The following is a 26,936-nucleotide window of genomic DNA, read 5'->3' as shown; positions in this document are numbered from 1 at the left end:
AACCCCCCTTGTACTGTTCTTTTGCCCATAATTATAAAATGTAAGTGGTCTTAGAGCCCCTAACATTGGTAACTGGAGGTTCCCCCTACTGTATAGCTGAGCTCCTTCTTTTGCCGATCAACGATGTTACACAAACATGGCACTGGCGTTTTTTTGCTTACTATTTAAATTGTTAGCTAGTTCAGTCCGCCAATCACAGACCTAAGTTCTGCCACTGTCATAATAAAGAAGCCCATTTGATTTCAGTGTTCAAACCCACAGGGTTGACAGTTTGCAGTAAAAATATCCAATGCCGTTCTTTATAATTACACTCACTATTCAGGCAAAGATAATACTTGTTAAAACTGGATATATGTTCACACAGATAAAGACTCTTCCTATCCAGTCCAAACTTAATTCATATATAATGTTCAATAGTATTCAATACCCCACATTCTTCACATTCTTCAAACTTTCTATATGATGATATACATTCCCCATGAACCTCAGTGATGTGCAATCACCAGCAATTTCTCAATCTGGTGATAGTAGCAAACATCCACCTCTCATTGGTTCATTTAAATATTCTAAACTTATTCATTCTATTTGTTAAAGCTCATAATTTAAATGAACTTATCTTCTTTCTTTCTTTTAATTTTATCAGACCCAGGGGTTAGGCTGCCTGACATGCACGTTTCGCTCCGAAATGAGCTGTCTCAAGGACATCCCCTACAATATAAAAGCATTTCATTTATATCTGCACTCCATCCCCAGGCAATTAACCTATGTCCGGAGAGCATACTTATTTAAACCGAACCCCCAAAAACTTACCCCATGATCTTACTAGCGTCCACTCAGCAAAAGTTATTCAGTAGCCAAGATGGCGCCAGCGTCTTTTCGAATTAATTAAATATCAGCTGTTCTCTGACGTATCAACAATTTAAGCCCCGCCCCCATGGCGTTCCACCAATAGCCTTCCTCCTTTCACTGCTATCGGTGGTAGGTTAGAAATTAGTTCAAATAAGGGTTGCCCATTCAATTTCTGCATTCAAACCCTTCGGGGTAACCGTCTGTAACATGAAAATATTAAATTGTTCTCTAAAATTTAAGAGTTTCTTCATGGACCCACCCTCCTCCCGAACATCTAAACATTCAATAATCCTCCATCTAATATCTTCAGTCCTATGCTGTTTCTGCAACCAATGGTTAACCAATGGTTATGAGCCTTAACAAATAGAATGAATAAGTTTAGAATATTTAAATGAACCAATGAAGAGGTGGATGTTTGCTACTATCACCAGATTGAGAAATTGCTGGTGATTGCACATCACTGAGGTTCATGGGGAATGTATATCATCATATAGAAAGTTTGAAGAATGTGGGGTATTGAATACTATTGAACATTATATATGAATTAAGTTTTGACTGGATAGGAAGAGTCTTTATCTGTGTGAACATATATCCAGTTTTATCAAGTATTATCTTTGCCTGAATAGTGAGTGTAATACTGAATTACTATGGCATTTGAAGGGTATACTGAGGAACAGATCCAAAAGCTTTTACAGCGACCTATGTTGCTAGAAGAAGATGAGAGCCCGGACCTCCATGGCTCGTGGTTGGAATTAGAAAATCTTCAGAAGAGACTAATAAGGGCAGAACTTCATGCGAGTACTTTGGTACAATACCTGAAAAAATCCTGGATCCCTAGGGGTCTGCGGATAATTAAAGAACCGAAGATCTTTGTTACAGATAAGGTCTTTGTTGAGAAATGGTCTGCTATTTTTATGTAAGTGTAGCCGTGATTTGATGGCTCTAATAGTAGAAACTACCACCCAGGTAGAATTGGATTTGAAAGTGGAGATCACCACGATGGAAGAGAGTTTAAAAAGTACCTATGCGCCGGAAGATTTTGATAAGTGGATGGATGAGTTGAAAAATACAGTGAAAGCCAAGAAAGATTCCATTTAAACAAGTAAAAATTAAAAAATTGAAAAGAGATGAGAAAGATTATCAATATGGAAGAGTATATAATTGGCAGAGAAAGGAATTTGGAATGATATCGGGTAAGAAGAAAGTGGCATTTGAGGGATCATTTGAGGAGAGTGGTGAGATGAGTACTGGGAGTGATCGGGATCAGGAGAATATGATGGAGGAACAACGAGTCCAGGGTGGTATGAGAACACGGACCAAATCGATTCAACAAAGACAGCAACAACAGTTTAGAGATCAAGATCGATCGGGGGACTCCAGGGGATGGAGAACCCGGAAGCAGTAGTGAATATTTCATCTTTTCAGCTTACAGAAGATCATATAGAAGTGCTGAATCTGGGTTTGGGTTTTGTACCAACTACTTGACATGATCCTTTTCGCCTTCGTGTGGCGTTACAAAAATTTGTTCGTAAATTACAGTGCAGAGTGTTCTTTATGGACCATCCGACTTCAGTGGATATCTCTACAGTAAAGCCGGTTTCTAGGTGGTACCCTCCGGGACCGATTAACCCGGTAGTATTGACCTTTAGAGATTTAGTGCTTTGAGACCTGGATGAAATTGAAAAGAATTTGTGTCATCAAACTATGAAGAGTAATATGACATCTAGACAATGGAAAGCTTTAGAAACCTTGATTAATGAACCATCGATTATTGTGATTAGAGCTGATAAAGGTGGAGCGACAGTGGTCTGGGATAAAGGACAATATATGCAGGAAGCGAGAAATCAACTTAATGATCAGGATGCTTATAAATTATTGTCTAGGGATCCTATGGATGATTTACAGAATCAGATTAAGGAGATAGTTTCTGAAGCTGTCAAGAGAAATATGCTGACAACAAAGAAGGAAGATTTTTAATTGAGGAGAATCCTCAAACTCCTAAGATCTATTTTTTGCCGAAAATCCATAAGCGATTAACATCTCCTCCTGGATGACCGATTGTATCTACATCATCGTCAATACTTGAACCGCTATCTATCTTTATTGATCAGTTTTTGAAAGAAGAGTTTCAAAAGATGGCTTCTTATGTGAAAGACTCTTCTCATTTTTTGAGGACACTTAGAAGATATAGATAATGTGACAGCATCTACATGGCTAGTTAAGTTGGATATCGTATCTTTGTATACGAAGATTCCTCTGGCTGGTGCACTACAAGTGATTAAAGATGTTGTAGCGACACGCCCAGGAGTGCAGAGGATATCCACGGACTTTATTCTGACACTAGCAGATTTGGTCATTTGTAAGAACTATTTTTGGTTCGACAAGCAATTTTATCTCCAGACACAAGGAGTGGCGATGGGGGCTACTCTAGCTCCATCTGTAGCCACCCTATATATTGCCCAAATGGAATCAAGATCTATCTATTTGTCTCCCTATTTTCAATTTGTGAGGCTATGGAGACGTTTTTTGGACGATATATTTTTCCTGTGGACAGGCTCGAAGCCAGCTTTATTGGAGTTTGTGAACTGGCTAAATACAATCGATGTTAATATCTCCTTCACCTTGACGGTTCAGAGTACCTCTATAGAATTTCTTGATCTATCTATATATAAGGTAGGGAATAGATTGCATACATCTTTGTATCGTAAACCAATAAGTAGGAATACACTTCTTCAATTTGGTAGTTTTCATCCTTTTCATTTAAATACAATCTTCCGGTAAGCCAATTTTTAAGGGCTAGGAGGGTATGCTGTACGTTGATCGAGTTTAAGAACAAGCTGCTGATTTAAAAGATAGATTTTTGATGAGAGGATATCCTAGATCGGTCATAAAAAAAGCATATGTTAGGGCTAGGTTTGCCCAGAGAACACTTCTATTAAAAGAAACTGAGAACGTGGAAGAAGATCGTTTGACATGTAAACTACCTTATACGGATATCAGTAGAAAGATATCTCAAGTGATTAAAGTCACTGGCATGTGCTTCAATTGTATACATGTTTTGTAGATCTGCCTCTGATGTCTTTTACTAAGGGTAAAACTCTGGGAGAATGTTTAAGTAAAAATAAGTTTTGGAATATAGAGCTAGAAATACTACCCAGGGGGGTCAAAATAGTTGTGGTCATTGCCAATGGTGTGCCTCAGCCATTACTGGTGATAGCTGGCGTGTGCCCCAGAGACAGAAAACAATGAGAAGTATATCAGTAACCAATTGTGAGAGTAGTAATGTGGTATATGCAATCGTATGTCCCTGTGATTTGATATATATTGGCAGGAGTGCTCGACTTATTAAGATTCGTCTGAATGAGCACAAGTCGAGGATACAAACGCAGAATATGCAGGCTCCTTTGGTTAACCATTGGTTGCAGAAACAGCATAGGACTGAAGATATTAGACGGAGGATTATTGAATGTTTAGATGTTCGGGAGGAGGGTGGGTCCATGAAGAAACTCTTAAATTTTAGAGAACAATTTAATATTTTCATGTTACAGATGGTTACCCCGAAGGGTTTGAATGCAGAATTGAATGGGCAACCCTTATTTGAACTAATTTCTAACCTACCACCGATAGCAGTGAAAGGAGGAAGGCTATTGGTGGAACGCCATGGGGGGCGGGGCTTAAATTGTTGATACGTCAGAGAACAGCTGATATTTAATTCGAAAAGACGCTGGCGCCATCTTGGCTACTGAATAACTTTTGCTGAGCGGACGCTAGTAAGATCATGGGGTAAGTTTTTGGGGGTTCGGTTTAAATAAATATGCTCTCCGGACATAGGTTAATTGCCTGGGGATGGAGTGCAGATATAAATGAAATGCTTTTATATTGTAGGGGATGTCCTTGAGACAGCTCATTTCGGAGCGAAACGTGCATGTCGGGCAGCCTAACCCCTGGGTCTGATAAAATTAAAAGAAAGAAAGAAGATAAGTTCAATTTAAATTATGAGCTTTAACAAATAGAATGAATAAGTTTAGAATATTTAAATGAACCAATGAAGAGGTGGATGTTTGCTACTATCACCAGATTGAGAAATTGCTGGTGATTGCACATCACTGAGGTTCATGGGGAATGTATATCATCATATAGAAAGTTTGAAGAATGTGAAGAATGTGGAGTATTGAATACTATTGAACATTATATATGAATTAAGTTTGGACTGGATAGGAAGGTTCTTTATAATTAAGCATACCTTCATAATTACCACCATCCCACCTTTCTTTTACTTGATCCAAAATTCGCCATTTAATATCTTTCACAGTATGTTGTTTCTCCTTCCAATGAGGAACTAGTGGTGCCTCCATAGTACTAGTGTGATCCTTGACTTCTGTTTATTTAATCGTAGGCACACTGGTCTACTGCTCCATCCTACATATACTGGCTGAAAAGGGCACTCTATCATATATACCACATTAGAACTATTGCAGTCAGTATCAAAATGTGCTTGTACAGTTTGTCCTGTGTGATGATGTCTCCATATAGGGCCCTTGAGGGCCAACTCGCACTATTGACAATGTCCATAAGTGGAATGACTTCCTAATTGACGAGATGTTATAATATCTATCTATCGCTATTTAGAAAGCATCTCCTCTATCATGTGTCCTCGTTTATACGCTATAACAGGAAATTTATTCAGACATGGATACAGTTTCAGAACATGCCAGTGTGTCTTCAAAATATTCACAAATGATGGTGCCACTTCTGAAAAAGGCAGTACACAAGTTAATGTGTCCACATCAGGAGACTGGGAGCTTTCCATCATGTGCAGTTCCCTGTTAGTAAATCAAGCCCTTAAATAAGCTTATGAGATGGCTCTACATGGATAACCCCTATTTTTGAAACAATGATAGTGACTGTTCCTTGAAATCCTCCAGGGAAGTGCAGTCTGAACTCAGTGGCTTGATACAGCTTTATGCCTTCAAAGCGTGCAACATATAATGTTGCCACAGATGGAGCTAAAGTAGCTCCCATTGCTACACCCTGTACTTCTTTGAAACATCTGTTATGCCAAAAAATAATTAGTTCTGCTAAAGATGTCAAAAAGGCTAAGTTTTCATTAAACTTTTTATGACTCTAATTAAAATTTTGTTGAAAAGTTCAAGAGTATATGAAAAAATATAGAAAATGCAATACAAAAAGACTGATGAAGATTTGAATGCTCGATTCTTAAAGCTTAAAACCTTTCTGGCTTTGAGTTGCACTACTGAGTTCTGTTTAGGATTTCTACACAGCTGTTTGGTGAAATATTTATCTTGGACTCTGGCTTATTATACATTGGTTTTATAATACAATTTTAACCATATAATAAAAATGTGAAAACTATAAATAATAATAGAATATAATTTTTTAAAAGTATGATTAAAACAATAAAAAATAAAAGTTCAAAAATGTGTAAAAAATAAGTTTTTGCAAAAAAATAATATAAAAAACTATATACACTGAACAAAAATGGTTAAAGAAGGGGATGGATTATTGTAGGTAGAGGGAGGTGAGGCCACCCAAAGAGCTGCATAAGGAGGTGGGGCAGACAGAGGGTCCTGGGAGGGGTAAAGTCACAGGGTCCCAGCATCTCTAGGCCAGATAAGATGCATCTTAGAGCATGCTTAAGCCTGGTCTGACCAACTTCCAGGGCCCTCCATGGCCTTGAGCTTTGATCCTATCCCCTCTCACACAGATTCAGTTCCAGTGGCAGGTGCAGGGCAAGATGCTGCCGTACCTTCACCTGCTCCTGTAACTGCCACAGACTCAGCTATCTGTGTCAGGGGAGATGTGGACAGCAGTAGGAGGCTGGTCCTGCTGCTCATGGGGTGGCACTAGGGTGGGCAGGAAGGGGGAAATGGTGTGTTAGGGGGATGCTGCTGTTGCCACTTCTTCATCCTCCTCGCAACTCTCCTTCTTCTCCTCTTTGCAGCTGTCCTCCTCCTGGTCCTTCTCAATACTCTGCTCCTCTTTATCTTTCTCGCCATTCTCCTCCTGCTTATCCTCCTCGCTGCTCTTCTCCTGCTCATCCTCCTTGCTGCTCTCCTCCTCCTCCTCCTCACTGCTGTCCTCCTCCTGCAGGCCACACACCTCCTCCTCCATAGTGGCCTCTGGGCTTGGCCCTGCATTGGCAGGTCCAGAGGGTGTTGCAGCTGGTGACTAAGCTATGAAGGTGGGAAACAGACATTGGTTACAATCATGTTCTCCATCAGATGCACATTTGACCATTACAATTTCTAAGATTGACACTGTAGTTTGGGAGTTAACCATGGTATATGAGGTTTAGGGATTAACCTTTGCCTACTGATTATACATTGCCACCTGCTGTTTACAGTAACTATGTTAGAGAGTTCAGGCATAATGACAGTTTATTCAACAGCTCCCTTCCTTCAGGATGTGGATCTGCTGCCTACAGCTACCTGTAGTGCTATCTGTGCTATACCTGCCCAGGGACCTTTACCATATTAGGGGACCTTATTGAACACTTGTACTTTGTGGCACCATAGATACCTGCCCCAAGTCGCTGCTATACAGATGAGCAAGAAGTAGAGAGGGAGCCCATGGTGTGTGCATTTGACACTGCAGTGTTACTCACCTACCTGTGCCTGCAGCTGCTGTTCCCCCATCCCAGCCCCCCCCCCCCCCCCCCAGGAGATAGTTCCATTTGTGGTGCTGCAGGTATTGGCCATGTTTCCTCAAATCCTCAGTCTATATGGAGAAAAGGGGCAGGAAGGGAGAAAGAGAGGGAGGTTGAGTTGCAGGTATATGGCATATGTTTCACAATGCTACCTAGCTTTCAAAGTGGGGATTCCTGTTTTAGAATACTCCCCCTGCATCCATCTCCAAATGCCGCAGTGCAGATTACCATGCTGATGTCTATATATTTATCTCAAGACATGGAGGAAGAGGCTGTTATAGTGGCTTCAGTGTTCTTATTTGCAGGACATATATATGGCAATGACAATCTTACACTCTGACATGAACATGCTGCCTGCCAAATGGATCTGTACAGATACCTAACATGTTGTGAAGGCATAGTGGAGGCGGAGTGGAGGAGGTAGCCTAGTGGTTAGAATAGTTGACATGACATTCAGGGGTGGTGGGGTCAAATCCCACCAGTGGTACCTATCACCCTGACCCATTCACCTCATCCTCCATTACCACAGGCACATAGCTACTACTACTACTGCTAATAACATTTGTATAGCGCTACCTGGCGTACGCAGCGCTGAACATGAGACACACAGAGACAGTCCCTGCTCAGAGCTTACAATCTAGGTAAAAACAGACAGACAAGACATTTACGGGCAAGGGAATTACTGGTAAAGAGGAACAGGAGAGAAGGAAGGCAAATGAGTAGGGTTAGGAGCCAAAGGCAGTAGTGAAAACAGGTAGAGATGGAGTTAGACGTATGGGCTCAGGAAGTCGGTTCCAGGCATAAGGTGCCGCAAGACAAAAGGAACGAAGTCTGGAGTTAGCGGTGGAGGAGAAGGGGGATGATAAGAGAGATTTATTCAGAGAGCAGAGTTCACGGGGAGGAATGTAGGGAGAGATGAGAGGTAGTGAGGGGTCATAGAGTGGATGCATTTAAAGGTCAGCAAGAGGAGTTTGAACTGAATACGGAAGTGGACAGGGAGCCAGTGAAGTGACTTGAGGAGTGGGCTAGTGTGGGCATAACGATTCTGGCGGAAAATAAGTCGTGCTGCAGAATTCTGGACAGACTGGAGAGGAGAGAGATGGCTGAGCGGAAGACCAGTGAGAAGTAAATTGCAATAGTCTAAGCGAGAAGTAACAAGGGTGTGAATAAGGGCTCTGGTGGCGTGTTCAGAAAGGAAGGGGTGAATTTTGCTAATGTTGTAGATAAAGAAGCGACAGGTTTTGGCAATTTGTTGAATATGGGCAGAGAAGGAGAGAGAGGAATCGAAGATGACTCCAAGGTTACGAGCCGAGGAGACAGGGAGGATATGAGAGCCATTGACAGAGATAGAGAATGGGGGAATAGGGGAGGAGGGTTTAGGGTGAAAAATGAGAAGTTCGGTTTTAGACATGTTTAATTTAAGATGGCGTTGAGACATCCAGGCAGCAATGTCAGACAAGTAGGCAGAGATTTTGTCCTGGATTAAAGTTGAGATTTCAGGGGTGGAGATGTAGATCTGAGAGTCATCAGCATAAAGGTGGTAGTGAAAGCCATGGGAAGAGATCAGGGCACCAAGGGAAGAGGTATAGATGGAGAAAAGGAGTGGTCCAAGGACAGAGCCTTGAGGCACACCTACAGTAAGCGGGAGGGAAGTTGAAGAGGATCCACCATAGTGAATGCTGAAAGTATGGAGTGAGAGGTAAGACGAGAACCAGGAAAGAACAGGGCCCTGGAATTCAAGTGAGGATAGCGTATCAAGGAGTAAAGTGTGGTCAACAGTGTCGAAAGCAGAAGATAGGTCAAGAAGGATGAGGATGGAATAGAGACCTCTGGATTTAGCCAGAAGCAGATCATTAGAGACTTTGGTAAGTGCAGTTTCAGTAGAGTGAAGAGGGCGAAAACCAGATTGAAGTGGGTCAAGAATAGGTTGAAAAAAGAGAAAGTCAAGACAACGGCGGTAAACAACACGCTCAAGTAATTTGGAGAGGAAAGGGAAAAGGGAGATGGGGCGATAGTTGGAGGGACATGTAGGGTCAAGTGAGGGTTTTTTAAGGAGTGGAGTGACAATAGCATGTTTGAAGGCCGTAGGAAACGTTGCAGTGGAGAGTGAAATATTAAGGATGTGGCAGATGACGGGGATGATAGTAGGACAGATAGTGGTAAGTAGGTAAGTGGGGATGGGATCAGAGGAACAGGTAGTAGATTTAGAGGAGGAAAGAAGAAGGGCAGTTTCTTTAGCAGAAACTTCTGAGAAGGAGGAGAAAGAAGGAAGGAAAGGAGAGTGGGTGTGAGAGTGGGGGAGGGTTTGAATGAAAATTCAAGGTTAATCTTACGGATTAATTAGTATGCAAGTAATGCTTTCTTCTGCTGCAATCAGGAGCTTTACTGTACCCTGTTTGCATTTTGCGTAGGGAAGGAAGCATGCTCATTGTAGAATACAGTCAGCCTCATCCATGCCCTCCTGTAGACATTGTAGCTCTTCCTCCTGTGCACTGATATAATAAAATATCTTTTCTCCTTGGCCATGATCTGTCTTGTCAGGAGGAGAGTATCATCTTCATTAAAATTTGGCTGCCTTCTGCTCGTTGCCATTTTTCTCACTGTCCTTGCATGCATGACATAATTATGCATTATCCGTTGACATCAGTACTGAAATAACAGCACCTAAGTTTCTGCATGGATTGGACAGGCATGGAATTTAGGCATGATGCTCAAGTCGGGCACAGAATTTTATGACTGTATTCAGTAAAGGGCATGAAACAGATGGCTATTTATTGAATACAGCCATATATATCTGCACCCATAGTTTTAACATAACATAACATATATTAAATGACGGCAGATAAAGACCTGAACAGTCTATCCAGTCTGCCCAACAAGATAAACTCGTTTTACATGGTATGTGATACTTTATATTTTTTGTTACATTTGTACCCCGCGCTTTCCCACTCATGGCAGGCTCAATGCGGCAGGCAGTGGAGGGTTAAGTGACTTGCCCAGAGTCACAAGGAGCTGCCTGTGCCGGGAATCGAACTCAGTTCCTCAGTTCCCCAGGACCAAAGTCCACCACCCTAACCACTAGGCCACAGCAGCAAATGTATACCCGAGTTTGATTTGTCCTTGCCATTCTCAGGCACAGACTGTAAAAGTCTGCCCAGCACTCTTCTTGTACTAAAAGTTCTGAAGCTAACATCGAAGCCCCTTAAAATTTACACTTCAGCCCATTCATATCTATTCAGTTACGATCAGGGTATAGACTGTAGAAGTCTTCCTAGCACTGGTTTTGCTTCCCAATTACCGGCGTTGCCACCCAATCTCCACTAAGATTCCGTAGATCCATTTCTTCTAAACAGGATTCCTACGTGTTTATCCCACCCATGTTTGAATTCCATTACCGTTTTCATCTCCATCATCTCCCGTGGGAGGGCATTCCAAGTATCTACCACCCTTTCCGTGAAAATATACTTCTTGACATTACTCCTGAGTCTGCCCCCCTTCAACCTCAATTTATGTCCTCTAGTTCTACCACCTTCCCGTCTCTGGAAAAGGTTTGTTTGCGGATTAATACATTTCAAATATTTGAATGTCTGTATCATGTCACCCGTTTCTTCTTTCCTCCAAGGTATACATGTTCAGGTCGGAAAGTTTCTCCTCGTACGGTTTGCAATGCAAATCCCATACCATTTTTGTAGCTTTTCTTTGCACCGCTTCCAATCTTTTTCCATCTTTAGCAATATACGGCCTCCAAAACTGAACACAGTACTCCAAATGGGGCCTCACCAATGACTTCTAGAGGGGCATCAACACCTCCTGCTGGTTATACCCCTCTCTATGCAGCCTAGCATCCTTCTGGCCCTGGTCGTTGCCTTGTCACATTGTTTCTTCACCTTTAGATCCTCGGACACCAACACCCCAAGGTCTCTCTCCTTAGTCGAGCTTACTAATCTCTCCCCTCCTATTCGGTATCTCTCTTTTGAGTTTCTGCACCCCAAGTGCATCACTCTGCATTTCTTGGCATTAAATTTTAACTACTGATTCACTCAAGCTTTGAAAATATCCCGAAACTCACAACACAGCCTCACACCTGCTGTGTACAAAAACAATGAATATTACAGCTGTCACCCCAGGCTTAACATAACCATGCACTCAATAGTGGAGAAAAAAGCCTCAGTAACGCCACCCAGCCAGCCCAAAATTACAAACTATAAGGCATGGGCCCGGCGCATCATCATCTGGCTCAAAAAAAACTCCACAATTCCTTAGTGTCTCGAGGTGTATATTGCAAACCTTTTCTCAATATTACCAGGGGCGTAGGTACGGGTGGGCCCAGGCCCGCCCGCCCGCCCACCCAAGCGCACACACTGTAGCAGCCTAGCGTGACACGGCAGAGACGGCACCCGATTAGCTGACCTCAAGCCCAGGCTCCAGCCCGCCTACCCTTTGGGCTTGCATAGGCAGAGTGGCAGACTCGGCAGTCGGCTCGGCGCTAATGCACTTGCAGGTCTGTCGCATCACGGCCATGCGGCGCAGCTTGTGTTTGTTGTTGTTGTAGTTGTTGTTCCATCCTGCGCGGTAGCGGTACGACTATATGATGACGTGGCTATGCGCAGGGGCATGCTCAGCCTCGCTCCGCTCGGCTCTGTCCGCTCGCTTGTGGCATCAGGGCAAGCTAAAAAAATAGCTGCACGTGCACGCAGGAGGGTTGAGCATTGAGCTAGTGCACTGCGAGCCTCAGCCTGGCCCTGCCCTGCCCTGGAAACGTGGGAATTGGGAATGGTTCTTCGATCGTGAAGATCATTCGAGAATTGAGTTCCTGTCTCGGTACCACGCTGTAGTGCAACTCTAATACTGCCAAGCAGCTGCCAGCCCAGCCCAGCAGGTAATAAAATTGTAAATGCTTTTTTTTCTTTAATCATAATTTTAACTTCATCATGTAATTTTTTTTTTTTTAATTAAGCTAGCTGGGGCCTGAGCACTATTAAAATTTATTGTTGTGGAATTTCTGGGTGGGGTAAGCACTTCACTCACTGCCTAGGGCAAAAAATGTATATATTTAATGATTAAAATATACCTTTTTTTGCCCTTCAGTGAAGAGCCCACTCCCACCCAGAAGCCCACCACCATGACCAGCCAGCATTTTGATTACTCTTTTGTAATCAAAATGATGGCTGTGGTCTGGTAATGGACTTCTGGATGGGGGGGGAGGGGTAGACATTTCACTGCCTAGGGCAGTGATGGGCAACCTTTTGAGCTTGGTGTGTCAAAATTCACCAAAAAACCGAGCATAACTCGGGTGGTGTGTCACTTCAAGAAAAATCACTGCTACTAGGACCGCCCCCGGGCCCCCCCTACCCGAGATCGCTGCCCACCCGAGATCGCCGGGCCCCCCCCTCCACCCACTACCGGGCCCGGAACTAACCTTAAAGCTTCCTTTCACGCTGCAGCAAGCAGCAGCAGGGCAGACCTCTTCTCCTTCCTTCTGTGCTCCGCCCTCGCGGACGTTACGTCAGGCGAGGTTAGGACACGGAAGGAAGGAGTGGCCTGCCCTGCTACTGCTTGCTGCGACGTGAAAGGAGGCTTTAAGGTTAGTTTCCGGGAGCGAGGAGGGAGGGCGGACCACACTGCGGCGCCGCCGCGTGTCATCGAAAATGGCTACGCGTGTCAGTGCTGACACGCGTGTCATAGGTTCGCCATCAGGGGCCTAGGGCAATGAGGAGCCCATCCCCACCCAAAAATTCCCCAACATTAAATTTTAATAGTGCCAAGCTAGCTTAATTTTAAAAAAAGTTGTCTGTCTCTCATTTTGGTGGGTTTTTGGGTGGGGATGGTCTCTGCAGTGCCTAGTTTAAAATTTAAAAAAAAAAAGTGTAGGCGCCAGCTGTTTTCTCTGGGTGGACCGGTGCATGCAGAGGTGGGCATGAAAAAAAAGTCTTTTTTTAATTTAATTCCATAGGGGGTGGGTAGTGAGTAGGACAGGGCTGATGCTAGGCTACAGGGAGGAGTGGGGTGGAAGATAGAGCTGATGTTTAGCTATGGGATGGATATATAGTGCCCACCCATATTAGCTCTGGGCCCAGCCAAAATGTCAGGTCTGGCTACGCCACTGAATATTACTAATAAGGTGACAAACGTGTATGCATACTTCATAGAGCACAGAATGTAGATAGAATCAATTACTTTCAGTTCTATGGGTTGAAGCCGGTGATATTTTGAACAGCGAAACACTGCAGCAATTGGATTCAAGGTAAGTGATTTGTGGCTGTATCACCAGGACTGAAAAGTAGCAGTATTGAGTTGACATTTAACTGATTTAAACTGCATGAATAGAATTGAAAGTAATTGATTCTATCTACATTCTGTGCTCTATGAAGTATGCATACACGTTTGTCACCTTATTAGTAATATTGAGAAAAGGTTTGCAATATACACCTTGAGACACTAAGGAATTGTGGAGTTTTTTTTGAGCCAGATGATGATGCGCCAGGCCCATGCCTTATAGTCTGTAATTTCGGGCTGGCTGGGTGGCGTTACTGAGACTTTTTTCTCCACTACTGAGTGCATGGTTATGTTAAGCCTGGGGTGACAGCTGTAATATTAAGTTTTAACTGCCAGACTCGCTACCATTCTTCTTACTTTTGGAGATCCCTTCTCATTGTTTCTACTCCCTCCAGGGTATCCACTCTATTGGCTATCTTTCTGTCATCCGCAAAAAGGCAAACCTTTCCTTCCAACCCTTCAGCAATATCTCTCACAAATATATTAAACAGAATAGGCCCCAGCACCGACCCCTGAGGAACTCCACTGCTCGCCTTCCTTTCCTCCGAGTAGATTCCATTTACCACCACTCTCTGCCACCTGTCGGTCAACCAGTTTCCTATCCAGTTCACCACTTTTGGTCCTAAGTTCAACCCTTTCAGCTTATTCACGAGTCTTCTGTGGGGGACTGTAGCAAAGGTTTTACTGAAATCCAAGTAGATTACATCTAGCGTACGTCCTTCATCCAGTTCTTTGGTCACCCAATCAAAGAAGTCAATAAGATTCATTTGGCAGGATTTTCCTTTGGTAAAGCCATGTTGCCTCGGGTCCTGTAACCTGTTGGTTTCTAGAAAGTTAACTATCCTTTCTTTCAGCAGCGACTCCATTATTTTTCCTACCACCGACGTGAGACTTACTAGTCTGTAGTTTTCCATTTCTTCCCTGTCTCCACTTTTGTGACCACATCCTCTCATCTCCTATCTCCTGGAACCTCTCCCATCTCTAAAGATCTATTAAATAAATCTTTAAGAGGTCCCATCAGGACCTCTCTGAGCTCCCTCAGTATCCTGGGATGTAACCCATCCAGCCTTATAGCTTTGTCCACCTTCAGATTCTCCAGCAGTTTATAAACTCTTCCGTAAATGGCGCATTATCCACTCCATTCCCAGATATTCCCTTGGTAGCCAACCACAGTCCTTCACCAAGATTTTGCTCCGTGAACACCGAAGAAACATAATTGTTTAACACATTCGCTTTATCCTCCTCACTCTCCACATAGCCATTCTCATTATCTTTCAGTCTTGCAATTCCATTCCTGTTTTTTGTCCTTTCTCCAATATATCTGAAAAAGGTCTTCTCACCTCTCTGTACATCTTCAGCCATTTTTTCTTCCGCTTGCGCTTTCACTAGCCATATTTCCCTCTTCGCTTCTTTGAGTTTAATCCAATAATCTTTTCCATGATCCTCTCATTGCGTTCTTTTGTATTTTGTGAACAAAGCCTCTTTTGCTCTTATTTTTTCAGCTACTAGTTTGGAGAACCATATAGGTTTCCTGTTTCTCTTGTTTTAGTTTACTTTCCTAGCGTAAAGATCAGTTGCCATATTTATAGCAGCCTTTAGCTTTGACCACTGATTTTCCACTTCTCCTATGCCTTCCCACTCCAACAGCTCCTTCAAGTATTCCCCCATTTTATCGAAATCAGTATGCCCGTATATCAAACCATATGGTGTGATGATCATTATTACATAGGTGGGCACCCACCCGGATTTTGGAAACACTTCCTCCATTCGTAAGCACTAGATCCAGCATCGACCCTTCCCTTGTGTGTTCTGTCACCATTTGTCTGAGCAAGGCACTTTGACAGGCGCCCACAATCTCCCTACTTCTTTCCGTTTCTGCAGACGGGACGTTTCAGTCCACATCAGACAATTTAAAATCTCCCAACAGTAGCACCTCCCCTTTCATACCAATCTTTTGAATATCTTCTATCAGATCCTTGTCTAGCTTCTCCATTTGTGCTGGAGGTCTGTAGATAACCCCCGTGTGGATACAGGTTCCATCTTCTCTTTCCAGGACGATCCATAAGGCTTCTTCCTTTCTCCAAGTTCCCCACATTTCAGCCGCTCTGATATTGTTTCTCACATACAGTGCCACTCCTCCACCTCTTCGGCCCTCTTTATCCTTCCTAAAAAGACTAGCCCAGTATAGTCACATCCCATTCATGGGAATCATTGAACCACATCTCTGTAATAGCAACAATATCCAAGTTTTCTTCAAACATCAGGGCTTGTAAGTCTTGAACCTTTTTACCTAGACTACGAGCATTTTATGCTCATTGCTTTCCATGGGCTTAGTGAGTTTAGGTGGTTTTCTATATTTAGATGACCTTTCCCTCTGCTATCATGTTTATTCTGGGGGGGGGGGGGGGGACTTTCTGAATTCCCTTGTTTCCTTTTGTCACACCCGCCTTCTAGTTTAAATGTCTAGAAACATACTGTGAGAATTTCTCCCCAAGGATCTTTTTTCCCGTCACAGGAAGATGTAGCCCCTCATTACAGTACAGCCTGTTATTTTTCCACATATTACCCCATGCTCCTATGTATCTAAAACCTTCTTCTTTACACCAAGACTCAAGCCACTTATTGAAATCTACTGTTTTGCATAGTCTTTCCTCTCCCTTCCCCCTTGCGGGAATTACTTCAGAAAACGCCACAGTCCGAACCAAAGATTTCAGTCCCTCCCCAAGCTTCTGAAACGCTCTCTGTGCTGTAAACTTGCTATTGTTGGCCAGGTCATTTGTCCCCAGGTGAATTACAACATCAGTATTTTTGAAGCCTTGCTTTCTTCTCGGATCACTTTCCGTATTTGGTCGGTACATCTGGTAGCTGAAGATCCTGGAAGGCATTTCACTAGGTTGGATCCCTTGAACTGTGTTCCTAAGTTAATGCCTCTGATAATGGAGTCTTCGAGCAGTAAGAGTCTTCTGCTTTTCACCAATCTGTCTTTGTTTGGGGGATGTTTGTTGAGTTGTGCTACTTTCATTTCCTCTGGTTCCACCACAGTACTTCTTTATTCGGCATCATGATGATGCAATGCAGCAAAAGAATTTGACAAGGAAAAAGGTTGGGAGTGTGAGTGCTTCTGTGTCTCAGATCTTAGTCTACCAGAGCCTACCATGACCCATCTATTCCTCTGTTGTTTCATTCTCTGTGGCAGTGGTGGTGGTAAATGGGCTGGGAATTGAGTATTCCTGGATGCTTTTTTAGTTGTAGCTAATTCCTTCTTGAGTTTGGTGATCGCATCCTTCAAAGCTGATATTTCGAGACAGATAGGACACGCTTTAAGGTTCCAGGTAGTTTGCCTTAGGATTAAAGCAGAACATGTATTGCACTGAATGAAGGTCATATTGATGTGATTCACAAGTGTGAAAAGGTGAACTATAATAGGGGATAACAAGGCGTAGGATTGACCAATTATGGTGTAATGAAGATATTTGTCCCTTGATTGCCCTATTTAATGGGAGGTCACATAGGGGTGGGTGGGAGAGGGGTGGGTGTGTGGGACTATAGAGTCAGACCCTCTGCAAGTGAAAAGACAGTTAAAAAGTAAGATAGAATAGAAGCAGGTCATCAGGAACATATTAAGACACAGGTAACATCAATTTACAATCAAACCAAGTCTGAAAATGCCCAGCATAGCTCAGACAGCTCAGATGGTAAACTTAAGTTCTGTTTTTTTCTTTTAGTTTGGCGCACATCTGTTTATTTGGGTGCCATTGATAAAATGTAGTCTTTAATATGAGCAAGTACAAAGTAATGCATGTAGGGAAGAGAAACCCAAACCATAGCTACATGGTGCAAGGTTTCTCATTAGGACTCATCACCCAGGAAAAGGATTTAGGTGTCAGCACTGATGATACTTTGAAACCCTTTACTCAATGTACAGTGGAAGCTAAGAAAGGAAATCGAATGTTAGGAATTATTAGGCGTAGAACCATTAGGTCTGTTTTGCGGACCTGGGCTCGTTTAGACCTCTTTTGCCAGGAGCCACATTGCACTCATTGACCTGGGGTATCCATACTATTTGTTTCCAGGTATTGCCATGGACCTCTGATTATGTTATGCTGACACTTTTTTTTTTTTTTTTTACATATTTGTGTTTATTTTGGGGGGGGGGGGGGTTCTGTTTGCTTTAGTGTTCACTTTTGTATTATTTGTATGACAAAAACTTTAATAAACATATAAAACTTAGGAATTATTAGGAAAGGAATGGAGAACAAAACCGAGAATATTATAATGCCTTTGTATTGTTCCATGGTGCGATTGAACTTAAAATATTGTGTACAATTTTGGTCACCGCATTTCAAAAAAGATATAGCAGAGTTTAAAAAAAGGTACAGAGAAGTGCAATGAAAATGTAAATGGAATGAACAACTTCCCTATGAGGAAAGACTAAAGAAACTAGGGCTCCTCAGCTTAGAGAAGATATGGCTGAGGGGAAATATAATAAAGTCTATGTAATCATGAGTGGAGTGGAATAGGTAGATGTGAATTGCTTGTTTACTCTTTCCAAAAATACAAGGACTAGTGGGCACACAATGAAACTACTAAGTAGTACGTAAGTACATAAGCACTGCCATGCTGGGAAAAGACCAAAGGTCCATGAAGCCCAGCACTCTGTCTCCGACAGCGGCCAATCCAGACCCCAAGAACCTGGCAAAACCCCAAAATTTAATAACGATCAATGGACTTTTCCTTCAGGAATCTGTCCAGACCCCCTTTAAACTCAGCAAGGCCAGTTGCCGTCACTATCTTCTCCAGCAATGAGTTCCAGAGTCTAACCACGCGCTGAGTAAAGAAAAACTTTCTCCGATTTGTTTTAAACCTACCACATTCTAATTTCATCTTGTGTCCCCTGGTTCTATTATTGATAGACAGTGGCATTCCTGGCCTGGATGGCACCCGGGGCGGAGCGCCGATGTGCCCCCCCCCCCCCGGGTGCAGCGCCCCACCCCCGCTAAATGACACCTTTGCCCCCCCCCCCCCCCGGCGAAATGACACCCCTCCCGGGTGCATGCCACTGGGGGGGGTGCCGCAGTGCGTGCCTGCTCCGAGTTCGCTAAACTTCGTTGCAGCTCCCTCTGCCCCGGAATAGGAAGTAACCTGTTCCAGGGCAGAGGGAGCTGCAGCAAACGAGCGACGAAGTTTAGCGAACTCAGAGCAGGCGCACGCCACGGCACCCCCCAGCGGCGTGCACCCTGGGCGGACCGCCCCCACCACCCCCCCTTGGTACGCCACTGTTGTTAGAAAGCGTAGACAAATGCTTCACATCTGTCTCCTCTACCCCACTCATTATTTTGTAGACCTCTATCATATCACCCCTCAGCTGTCTTTTCTCCAGGCTAAAGAGTCCTAGCCTTCTTAACCTCTCCTCATAAGGTAGTCGTTCCATCCATTTTATCAAATTTAAAACAAATTAGAAAAGATATTTCTTTACTCAATGTGTATCTAAACTCTGAAATTCATTGCCAGACAATGTGGTAAAAGCAGTTAGCTTAGCAGGGTTTTTAAAGGTTTGGACAAGTTCCTAAAATAAAAGTCCTTAAGCCGTTATTAAGATGGACTTGGGAAAATCCACTGCTTATTCCTGCGATAAGCAGTATAAAATCGATTTTACTGTTCTGGGATCTTGCCAGGTTCTTGTGACCTGGATTGGCCACCTTTAGAAACAGGATCCTGGGCTTGATGGACCTTCGGTCTGTCCCAGTATGGAAAGGCTTATGTACTTATGTAAGTTATTTAAATTGGAAAAAAAATGAGAAAACATTTGAATGTTATGACCATGAAGTGAATACATTATTTGAAAAGGTGTCATAATTCTAATGGAGAAATATTTACAATGCAGCTTTATTGAAATTTGCTCTTTTGGGGAAGGATAGAATTTAAGATATGCGTTCATTTTCATATCTATAGTAAGGGCAATATTCAGTGAGATGATTACCACATAGATACCATAGAAGCTATTTGGATAGCTTTATGCATATTTTCAGCTAATCTAGCCATATAATACAGACTGATATATAATGTTAGCACTACACCTTATGCAGTCATTTGTACGGATCATAGGAGCCAACTTTTCAAAATAATTAGGGGTGCTAAACCCAACAGATATTTCCCTTCCTGGACACAGTCAAGGAGTTTGCTCAATATTGGGGATGCTGAAGGACGCACAGAGCTTGCTCCTATGGTATGGATAATTTATTTCTGGCTAGTAGCTAACTATTCAGTCCTCTAAGGATAAATTTAAGTTCTGCTCCTGAAATGCCCTAGCCCCTCCTGAAGTTATAGACAAAATGTATCTACTTAGTGGCCTGGGAAAAGAAATTTTAAAACACCTACAGTGGTGGAAATAAGTATTTGATCCCTTTCTGATTTTGTAAGTTTGCCCACTGACAAAGACATGAGCAGCCCATAATTGAAGGGTAGGTTATTGGTAACAGTGAGAGATAGCACATCACAAATTAAATCCGGAAAATCACATTGTGGAAAGTATATGAATTTATTTGCATTCTGCAGAGGGAAATAAGTATTTAATCCCTCTGGCAAACAAGACCTAATACTTGGTGGCAAAACCCTTGTTGGCAAGCACAGCGGTCAGACGTCTTTTGTAGTTGATGATGAGGTTTGCACACATGTCAGGAGGAATTTTGGTCCACTCCTCTTTGCAGATCATCTCTAAATCATTAAGAGTTCTGGGCTGTCGCTTGGCAACTCACAGCTTCAGCTCCCTCCATAAGTTTTCAATGGGATTAAGGTCTGGTGACTGGCTAGGCCACTCCATGACCCTAATGTGCTTCTTCCTGAGCCACTCCTTTGTTGCCTTGGCTGTATGTTTTGGGTCATTGTCGTGCTGGAAGACCCAGCCACGACCCATTTTTAAGGCCCTGGCGGAGGGAAGGAGGTTGTCACTCAGAATTGTACGGTACATGGCCCCATCCATTCTCCCATTGATGCGGTGAAGTAGTCCTGTGCCCTTAGCAGAGAAACACCCCCAAAACATAACATTTCCACCTCCATGCTTGACAGTGGGGACGGTGTTCTTTGGGTCATAGGCAGCATTTCTCTTCCTCCAAACACGGCGAGTTGAGTTCATGCCAAAGAGCTCAATTTTTGTCTCATCTGACCACAGCACCTTCTCCCAATCACTCTCGGCATCATCCAGGTGTTCACTGGCAAACTTCAGACGGGCCGTCACATGTGCCTTCCGGAGCAGGGGGACCTTGCGGGCACTGCAGGATTGCAATCCGTTATGTCGTAATGTGTTACCAATGGTTTTCGTGGTGACAGTGGTCCCAGCTGCCTTGAGATCATTGACAAGTTCCCCCCTTGTAGTTGTAGGCTGATTTCTAACCTTCCTCATGATCAAGGATACCCCACGAGGTGAGATTTTGCGTGGAGCCCCAGATCTTTGTCGATTGACAGTCATTTTGTACTTCTTCCATTTTCTTACTATGGCACCAACAGTTGTCTCCTTCTCGCCCAGCGTCTTACTGATGGTTTTGTAGCCCATTCCAGCCTTGTGCAGGTGTATGATCTTGTCCCTGACATCCTTAGACAGCTCCTTGCTCTTGGCCATTTTGTAGAGGTTAGAGTCTGACTGATTCACTGAGTCTGTGGACAGGTGTCTTTCATACAGGTGACCATTGCCGACAGCTGTCTGTCATGCAGGTAACGAGTTGATTTGGAGCATCTACCTGGTCTGTAGGGGCCAGATCTCTTACTGGTTGGTGGGGGATCAAATACTTATTTCCCTCTGCAGAATGCAAATAAATTCATATACTTTCCACAATGTGATTTTCCGGATTTAATTTGTGATGTGCTATCTCTCACTGTTACCAATAACCTACCCTTCAATTATGGGCTGCTCATGTCTTTGTCAGTGGGCAAACTTACAAAATCAGCAAGGGATCAAATACTTATTTCCACCACTGTATATGGTCAGCCACCAATGTATAACTGCTTTTAAATATTGACCCCAGCTACGTGGAACCTGTATAATGCTTTATAGTTATTCCAACGTTTGATAAAATGCTGTTTTATCTATCTCTGACAGTCTAAATTTGACACATTGGACACAGAACAACTTAGTTCACAAGTGGTTAAATATGCTAAATTTGTGAATCAGTTGGAAAAAGGTCTACCAACCAATAATGTGGTTCCACGACTTAAAGAGAAGGTAGACATGATGAAAGAAAAGGTAAATATATTCTATTCTACTTTTATTGGTTTGATGGTAGAAATAAAATTTATCTAACCTAATTACTTATTTATACCTCTGCAGCCCTATTTTTATAGTCTATGCTCATCTTATTTAATATTGAGTAATGCTGTTTGTCAAAGACATAAAATCATGACATTTATTATTGCCTGTATGTACTTGCCCTCTGATTATCCTCACTGATAAGAGGAATTCAATAGACACAACTTGGGGGATCTTTTACTAAGGTGTGCTAGTGTTTTTAGCTCACAGTTAAAATCAGCTGGCGCTAAACACCGAGATGCCAATATGGGCATCTCAATGTGTTGCTCCAGCTGATTTTTAGCATGAGCTAAAAATGCTAGCGCACCTTAGTAAAAGACCCCCTAAGTGTAGCCATGGGGATTGTTCTGAGTAGCAAGTTGTGGTGGGAGTATACTTTCAGGGCCCTAAAGGACCAGGATTGACAGTCAATCAAGAAATCCATTCTTCATCCTATTTTTATGATGATTCTAAAGAAAACAAAATTTACCTGTGGTAAACCTCTCAGATTGTAAAAATTTGATACACCACACATGCTTTTGCCGAAGAATCTATAGAAATATATTCATAGAACCATTCTAGTTATTTTTGACTAACCAGAGCTCATTGAGAATGTTTAGAAGATGTTGCAACTTTTACGTTTCTGTTTCTTGAAACCAAATTTATTCAGTTTATTTGAATCTCCTCTCTTTTCTTCCTGAGGCTACCAATTGTTATTTCGCTGTACTCCTTTTGTAACTTAAGTGCCAGGCTTGTCCTAATCAGCCAGAATGACTGATAAAATCCACTTCTTCATTCAGAAAAAAATTATGCCGCAAGCCTAATGAAAATTCCTAGATGGCTTCTAAGAATCCTTGATCAGGCCATTTCTGGGAAGGCTGAGCTATCTTCTCTATGGATAAGGGAAAGCATTCCCATTCCAAAAGTACAGGTACACAGTCTCTTATCCAAAATCCTTGGGACGAGATGTTTTAGAATTAGAATTTTTTTTGGATTTTGGAATGGTAGTCAGGAAGATTAGGAGTCAGGAGCGTAGCAAAAGTATTGCATAGCATAATTAGGGCCATTTTTACCAATCAGTAAAGGGGCAGCTGCATAAAAGGGGCCCATCCACCCACTGGCAAATTCAGCCTTGAGTCCAAAAGAGAGATATCACTCTTCTCCCCATATTCCACTTCCCCCTCCCCAGGAATCCTGTATCAATTCTTTGCCTTCTCCCTCTCCCTTTTTTTGTCTCCTAAATGCCATCCTCCGTACCTTTCTTCCATTGCCAGCAGTGCCTGGTGTCAAGAGCTGTCTGTCTGCAATGTCCCCCTATACAGAAACAGGAACTTGCATTAGAGTAGGCAGGACCTTGTGAAGATAAAGCTCTGACATCGGCTGAAAGCAGCCTGTCCTAATTGCTGCTACTGCCGGGAATTGAAGAGAGGTATGGAACCACCAGGAAGAGGAAAGAAGGGAGAGAGAGAGGGCAAAGGAGAGATGCAGAACCCATGGGGGGAGCAAACGTGGGGAGAGACCGGATTGGAATGTTAAAAATAATTGGGATTAAAATATGTGCCATGCCTTGATACCCAGAAGCCCTTCCTCAAGCCATAGTTCCTTCACAACTATGCCAAATTTATACCCAGAATGCACCATGAGCAAAACCCCACTAATTGGCTTTCAATCTCACTCTTTGTGATGGGCCAACCTTGGCACTTCTGTACTCTGGTTTAACATCTTCCTTTCTTCCCCTCTCCTGATCCAGCAGTTTCCTTAACCCCCCCCCCCCCCCCCCCACCACCACCACCACCACCTCCCCTGCCAGCCTTATTGCTTCCAGAAAACAAACAATGAAACAAAAATGATATAAAAATCTGTAGTTGCTGTCTAGACACATCTGATAGATCTGACAATCTCACCCTTTCTAATGTGGACTTCGTTTCTGAGGGGCAGAAATAGCAGAGCTGTCAGCAGTGTGGCCTAGACAGTGGATCCATGCCTCAATGTTGCATTTTTTTCCAGTGGGACGTAGCTTAGCTGATGGGACTAAGGAATCTATGTTGCTGGACAGATTGCCTGAGGCCCCATAGGTGGTTAAAGTGGCCCTGGTACTAATTGGCAAATATTGTTCATTTTCTGCTTCTCACGGTTAGCCATAGTGGACTCTGCCAATCAGGACACACCCAACCCCCACCCACTTTTGATATAAGCCCCACCCATACCCCACTGATGACATCACCGAATGTGACATCATAGACCTGCCTCTTTTGTATAATCCCACCCCAAATCCCATCCGTATGTCCCTTCCTGTTTCTACTACTGGTCGTCTTGGATGGGGGTCAAATGATGGAAAATGACATTAAAAAAAACAAACCAACACCACCCACAACAGCCATGGAGGAATGTGTGCAGCTTACCGTGTTTCCCCGAAAATAAGACACTGTCTTATATTAATTTTTGCCCCCCAAAATGCGCTAGGTCTTATTTTCAGAGGCTGTCTTATTTTTCGGGGAAACATCGGGGTTGGATTGGGGTTGGCCCGCCCGCCCTCCCTCCGTCGCTCCCGGAACTAACCTTAAACGTCTCCTTTCACCTTTGCAGCAAGCAGCAGCAGGGCAGGCCACTCCTTCCTTACGTGTCCCGCCCTCGCCTGACGTAATGTCCGCGAGGGTGGGACACGGAAGGAAGGAGAGGTCTGCCCTGCTGCTGCTTGCTGTGAAGGTGAAAGGAGGCGTTTAAGGTTAGTTCCGGGAGCGACGGAGGGTGGGTGGAGGGGGGCTCGGCAACCTCGGGTGGGGGGGGCGGCCTTGTCCGGCTCTCGGCAGCCCTGCTTTCAAACAAAAATTTGCTAGGTCTTACTTTTGGGGGAGGCCTTATATCTACCAATTCAGGAAAACCTCTACTAGGTCTTATTTTTGGGGGATGTCTTACTTTCGGGGAAACAGGGTAGCCTTTTTTTTCTCACAGGAAAGAAAGAATAGTCATTTGTTTTCTTTTTTCTTATTATTTTTATTTCAAAAGGATACCTTATGCTTATTTTTAAGCTGAATTGAGTCAGGTCCGTCTGTTTTTAAGAACAACAGACTGATCGCTAAATGACCGCCTCCTCCTCCTTTTCTTTTAAGATTGACATCCACAACTGTCTGTTTTTTAAGAACGACACACTGATTACTGAATGACAGCCGTTTTAGGTATTAAAACAAAAGGATCGCCAGTTATGACACTATATTCAGTTCTCAAATAGAAGGTCCTTGTGTCTTCATATTAGAGCCAGCCTTCAGAATTTTTTTAATGGCATATAAGACTGTACGAATTCCACCACAGAGATCCACAAGGCTTTATGAAAACTTGAGAGGCACCGGGATTTGGTGCTGATCAAACAACAATGGGAACATGATGTGGGGGTGAATTTGGATTCCTGGGATTTACTTTCTTCTATTAAGAGAATACCAATGCTAACTACTAATGTGAGCTATAGAGAATGTTCCTTTTGAGTCCTTTATAGAGTGTATTATACTCGGGTTCAACCAGTGTTGTGCTGGAGCCGGCTTGCATCGGCTCGCAAGAGCCGGTTGTTAAATTTTTAAAGCTCTTGCGAGCCGGTTGTTGTGGCAGGCGAGCCGGCTCCCAGGGGCGGTACAACCCGACGGTAAGTGAGGTAAGCATGGCAGGAGGGCGCCACAAGCCTTGCTTATCTCATCCCCCGCCGCTCTGGGGGGTTTAAATTGTTGATTTACCTCAGCAGACGCAGTCAAACCCCGTCTCTAGCCTTCACTTCGTTCCCGTCAGTGTCCCGCCTTCTTCTGACGTCATTTCCTCTTTCTGCAAAGGCAGGACACTAACAGGAAACTAAGGGAAGGCTAGAGATGGGCTTTCACTGCGGCTGCTGCGACGGAGGCAGAGGAGCAAGGAGAATTGTTGGGTGGGTATGGATGGTTGGAGGGGGACAGGGTAGTGGAGAGAATCGCTGGGTGGGTATGGATGGCTGGAGGGGGGCAGGGGAGCGGAGAGAATCGCTGGGTGGATATGGATGGCTGGAGGAGGGGCAGGGGAGCGGAGAGAATCGCTGGGTGGGTATGGATGGCTGGAGGGGGGCAGGGAAGAGAGAATCGCTGGGTGGGTATGGATGGCTGGAGGAGGGGCAGGGCAGCGGAGAGAATCGCTGGGTGAGTATGGATGGCTGGAGGAGGGGCAGGGGAGTGGAGTGAATCGCTGGGTGGGTATGGATGGCTGGAGGAGGGGCAGGGGAGAGGAGAGAATCGCTGGGTGGGTATGGATGGCTGGAGGGGGGGCAGGGGAGAGGAGAGTTACTGGACATGGATGGAGCAGAGGGAAGAGAGAGAAGAAATGCTGGACATGGATGGAGGGGAGAGAAGAGTGAGGAAGGAGATGAGATGAGGGAAAAGGAAGAGAGGAGAAAAACTGCACATGGATGAAGAAAATAGGCAGAAGCTGGATCCACTGGACAGTCAAGTCTGCGGAGGACCAGAAATTAAGAAGAAAGGAGGAAAAGAAATAAATAAATGGAAAGGAAGCCCTGGAAACGGAGTTAAGAGGACAGATAGCAGCAGAATCGGATACTGGGCCAGCATGATCAGAAAAACAAAGTCACAAGACAACAAAGGTAGAAAAAAAAATCATTTTATTTTCATTATAGTGTTTGGAATATGGCCACTTTGAGAATCAGGTGCTCAACATTAAAAGTTTTTATTTATTTATTTATTTATGGCATTTTATCCCACATTAAACATGAATTAGATTGGAACCTGGGATCATAAAATATTTTTTTTCCTTGAGTAATGCATTGCCCCCCCCAGGCTCGCTCCCCGGCTATAGCCAGTTCTGCAATTTGGAAGGGGGCGCAGAGGTGGACGGGGGGGG

General features: G+C 43.6%; 1 protein-coding gene across 1 annotated transcript in view; it reads left to right on the top strand.

Moving 5' to 3' along the window:
* The window catches only part of DNAH6 (dynein axonemal heavy chain 6), a 2,906,060-nt gene that overhangs the window by 528,846 nt on the left and 2,350,278 nt on the right, over positions 1 to 26,936 (top strand). The window contains exon 20 of the mRNA XM_030192089.1: positions 21,885 to 22,028. Coding sequence (XP_030047949.1) covers positions 21,885 to 22,028 — 144 coding nt within the window. The remainder of the gene's footprint in view (positions 1 to 21,884; positions 22,029 to 26,936) is intronic.

Source organism: Microcaecilia unicolor, chromosome 2, assembly GCF_901765095.1.
Source record: "Microcaecilia unicolor chromosome 2, aMicUni1.1, whole genome shotgun sequence".
Lineage (NCBI taxonomy): Eukaryota > Metazoa > Chordata > Amphibia > Gymnophiona > Siphonopidae > Microcaecilia > Microcaecilia unicolor.
The sequence above is the reverse complement of the archived record's forward strand: the minus strand, read 5'-3'. Positions and strand labels throughout refer to the sequence as shown.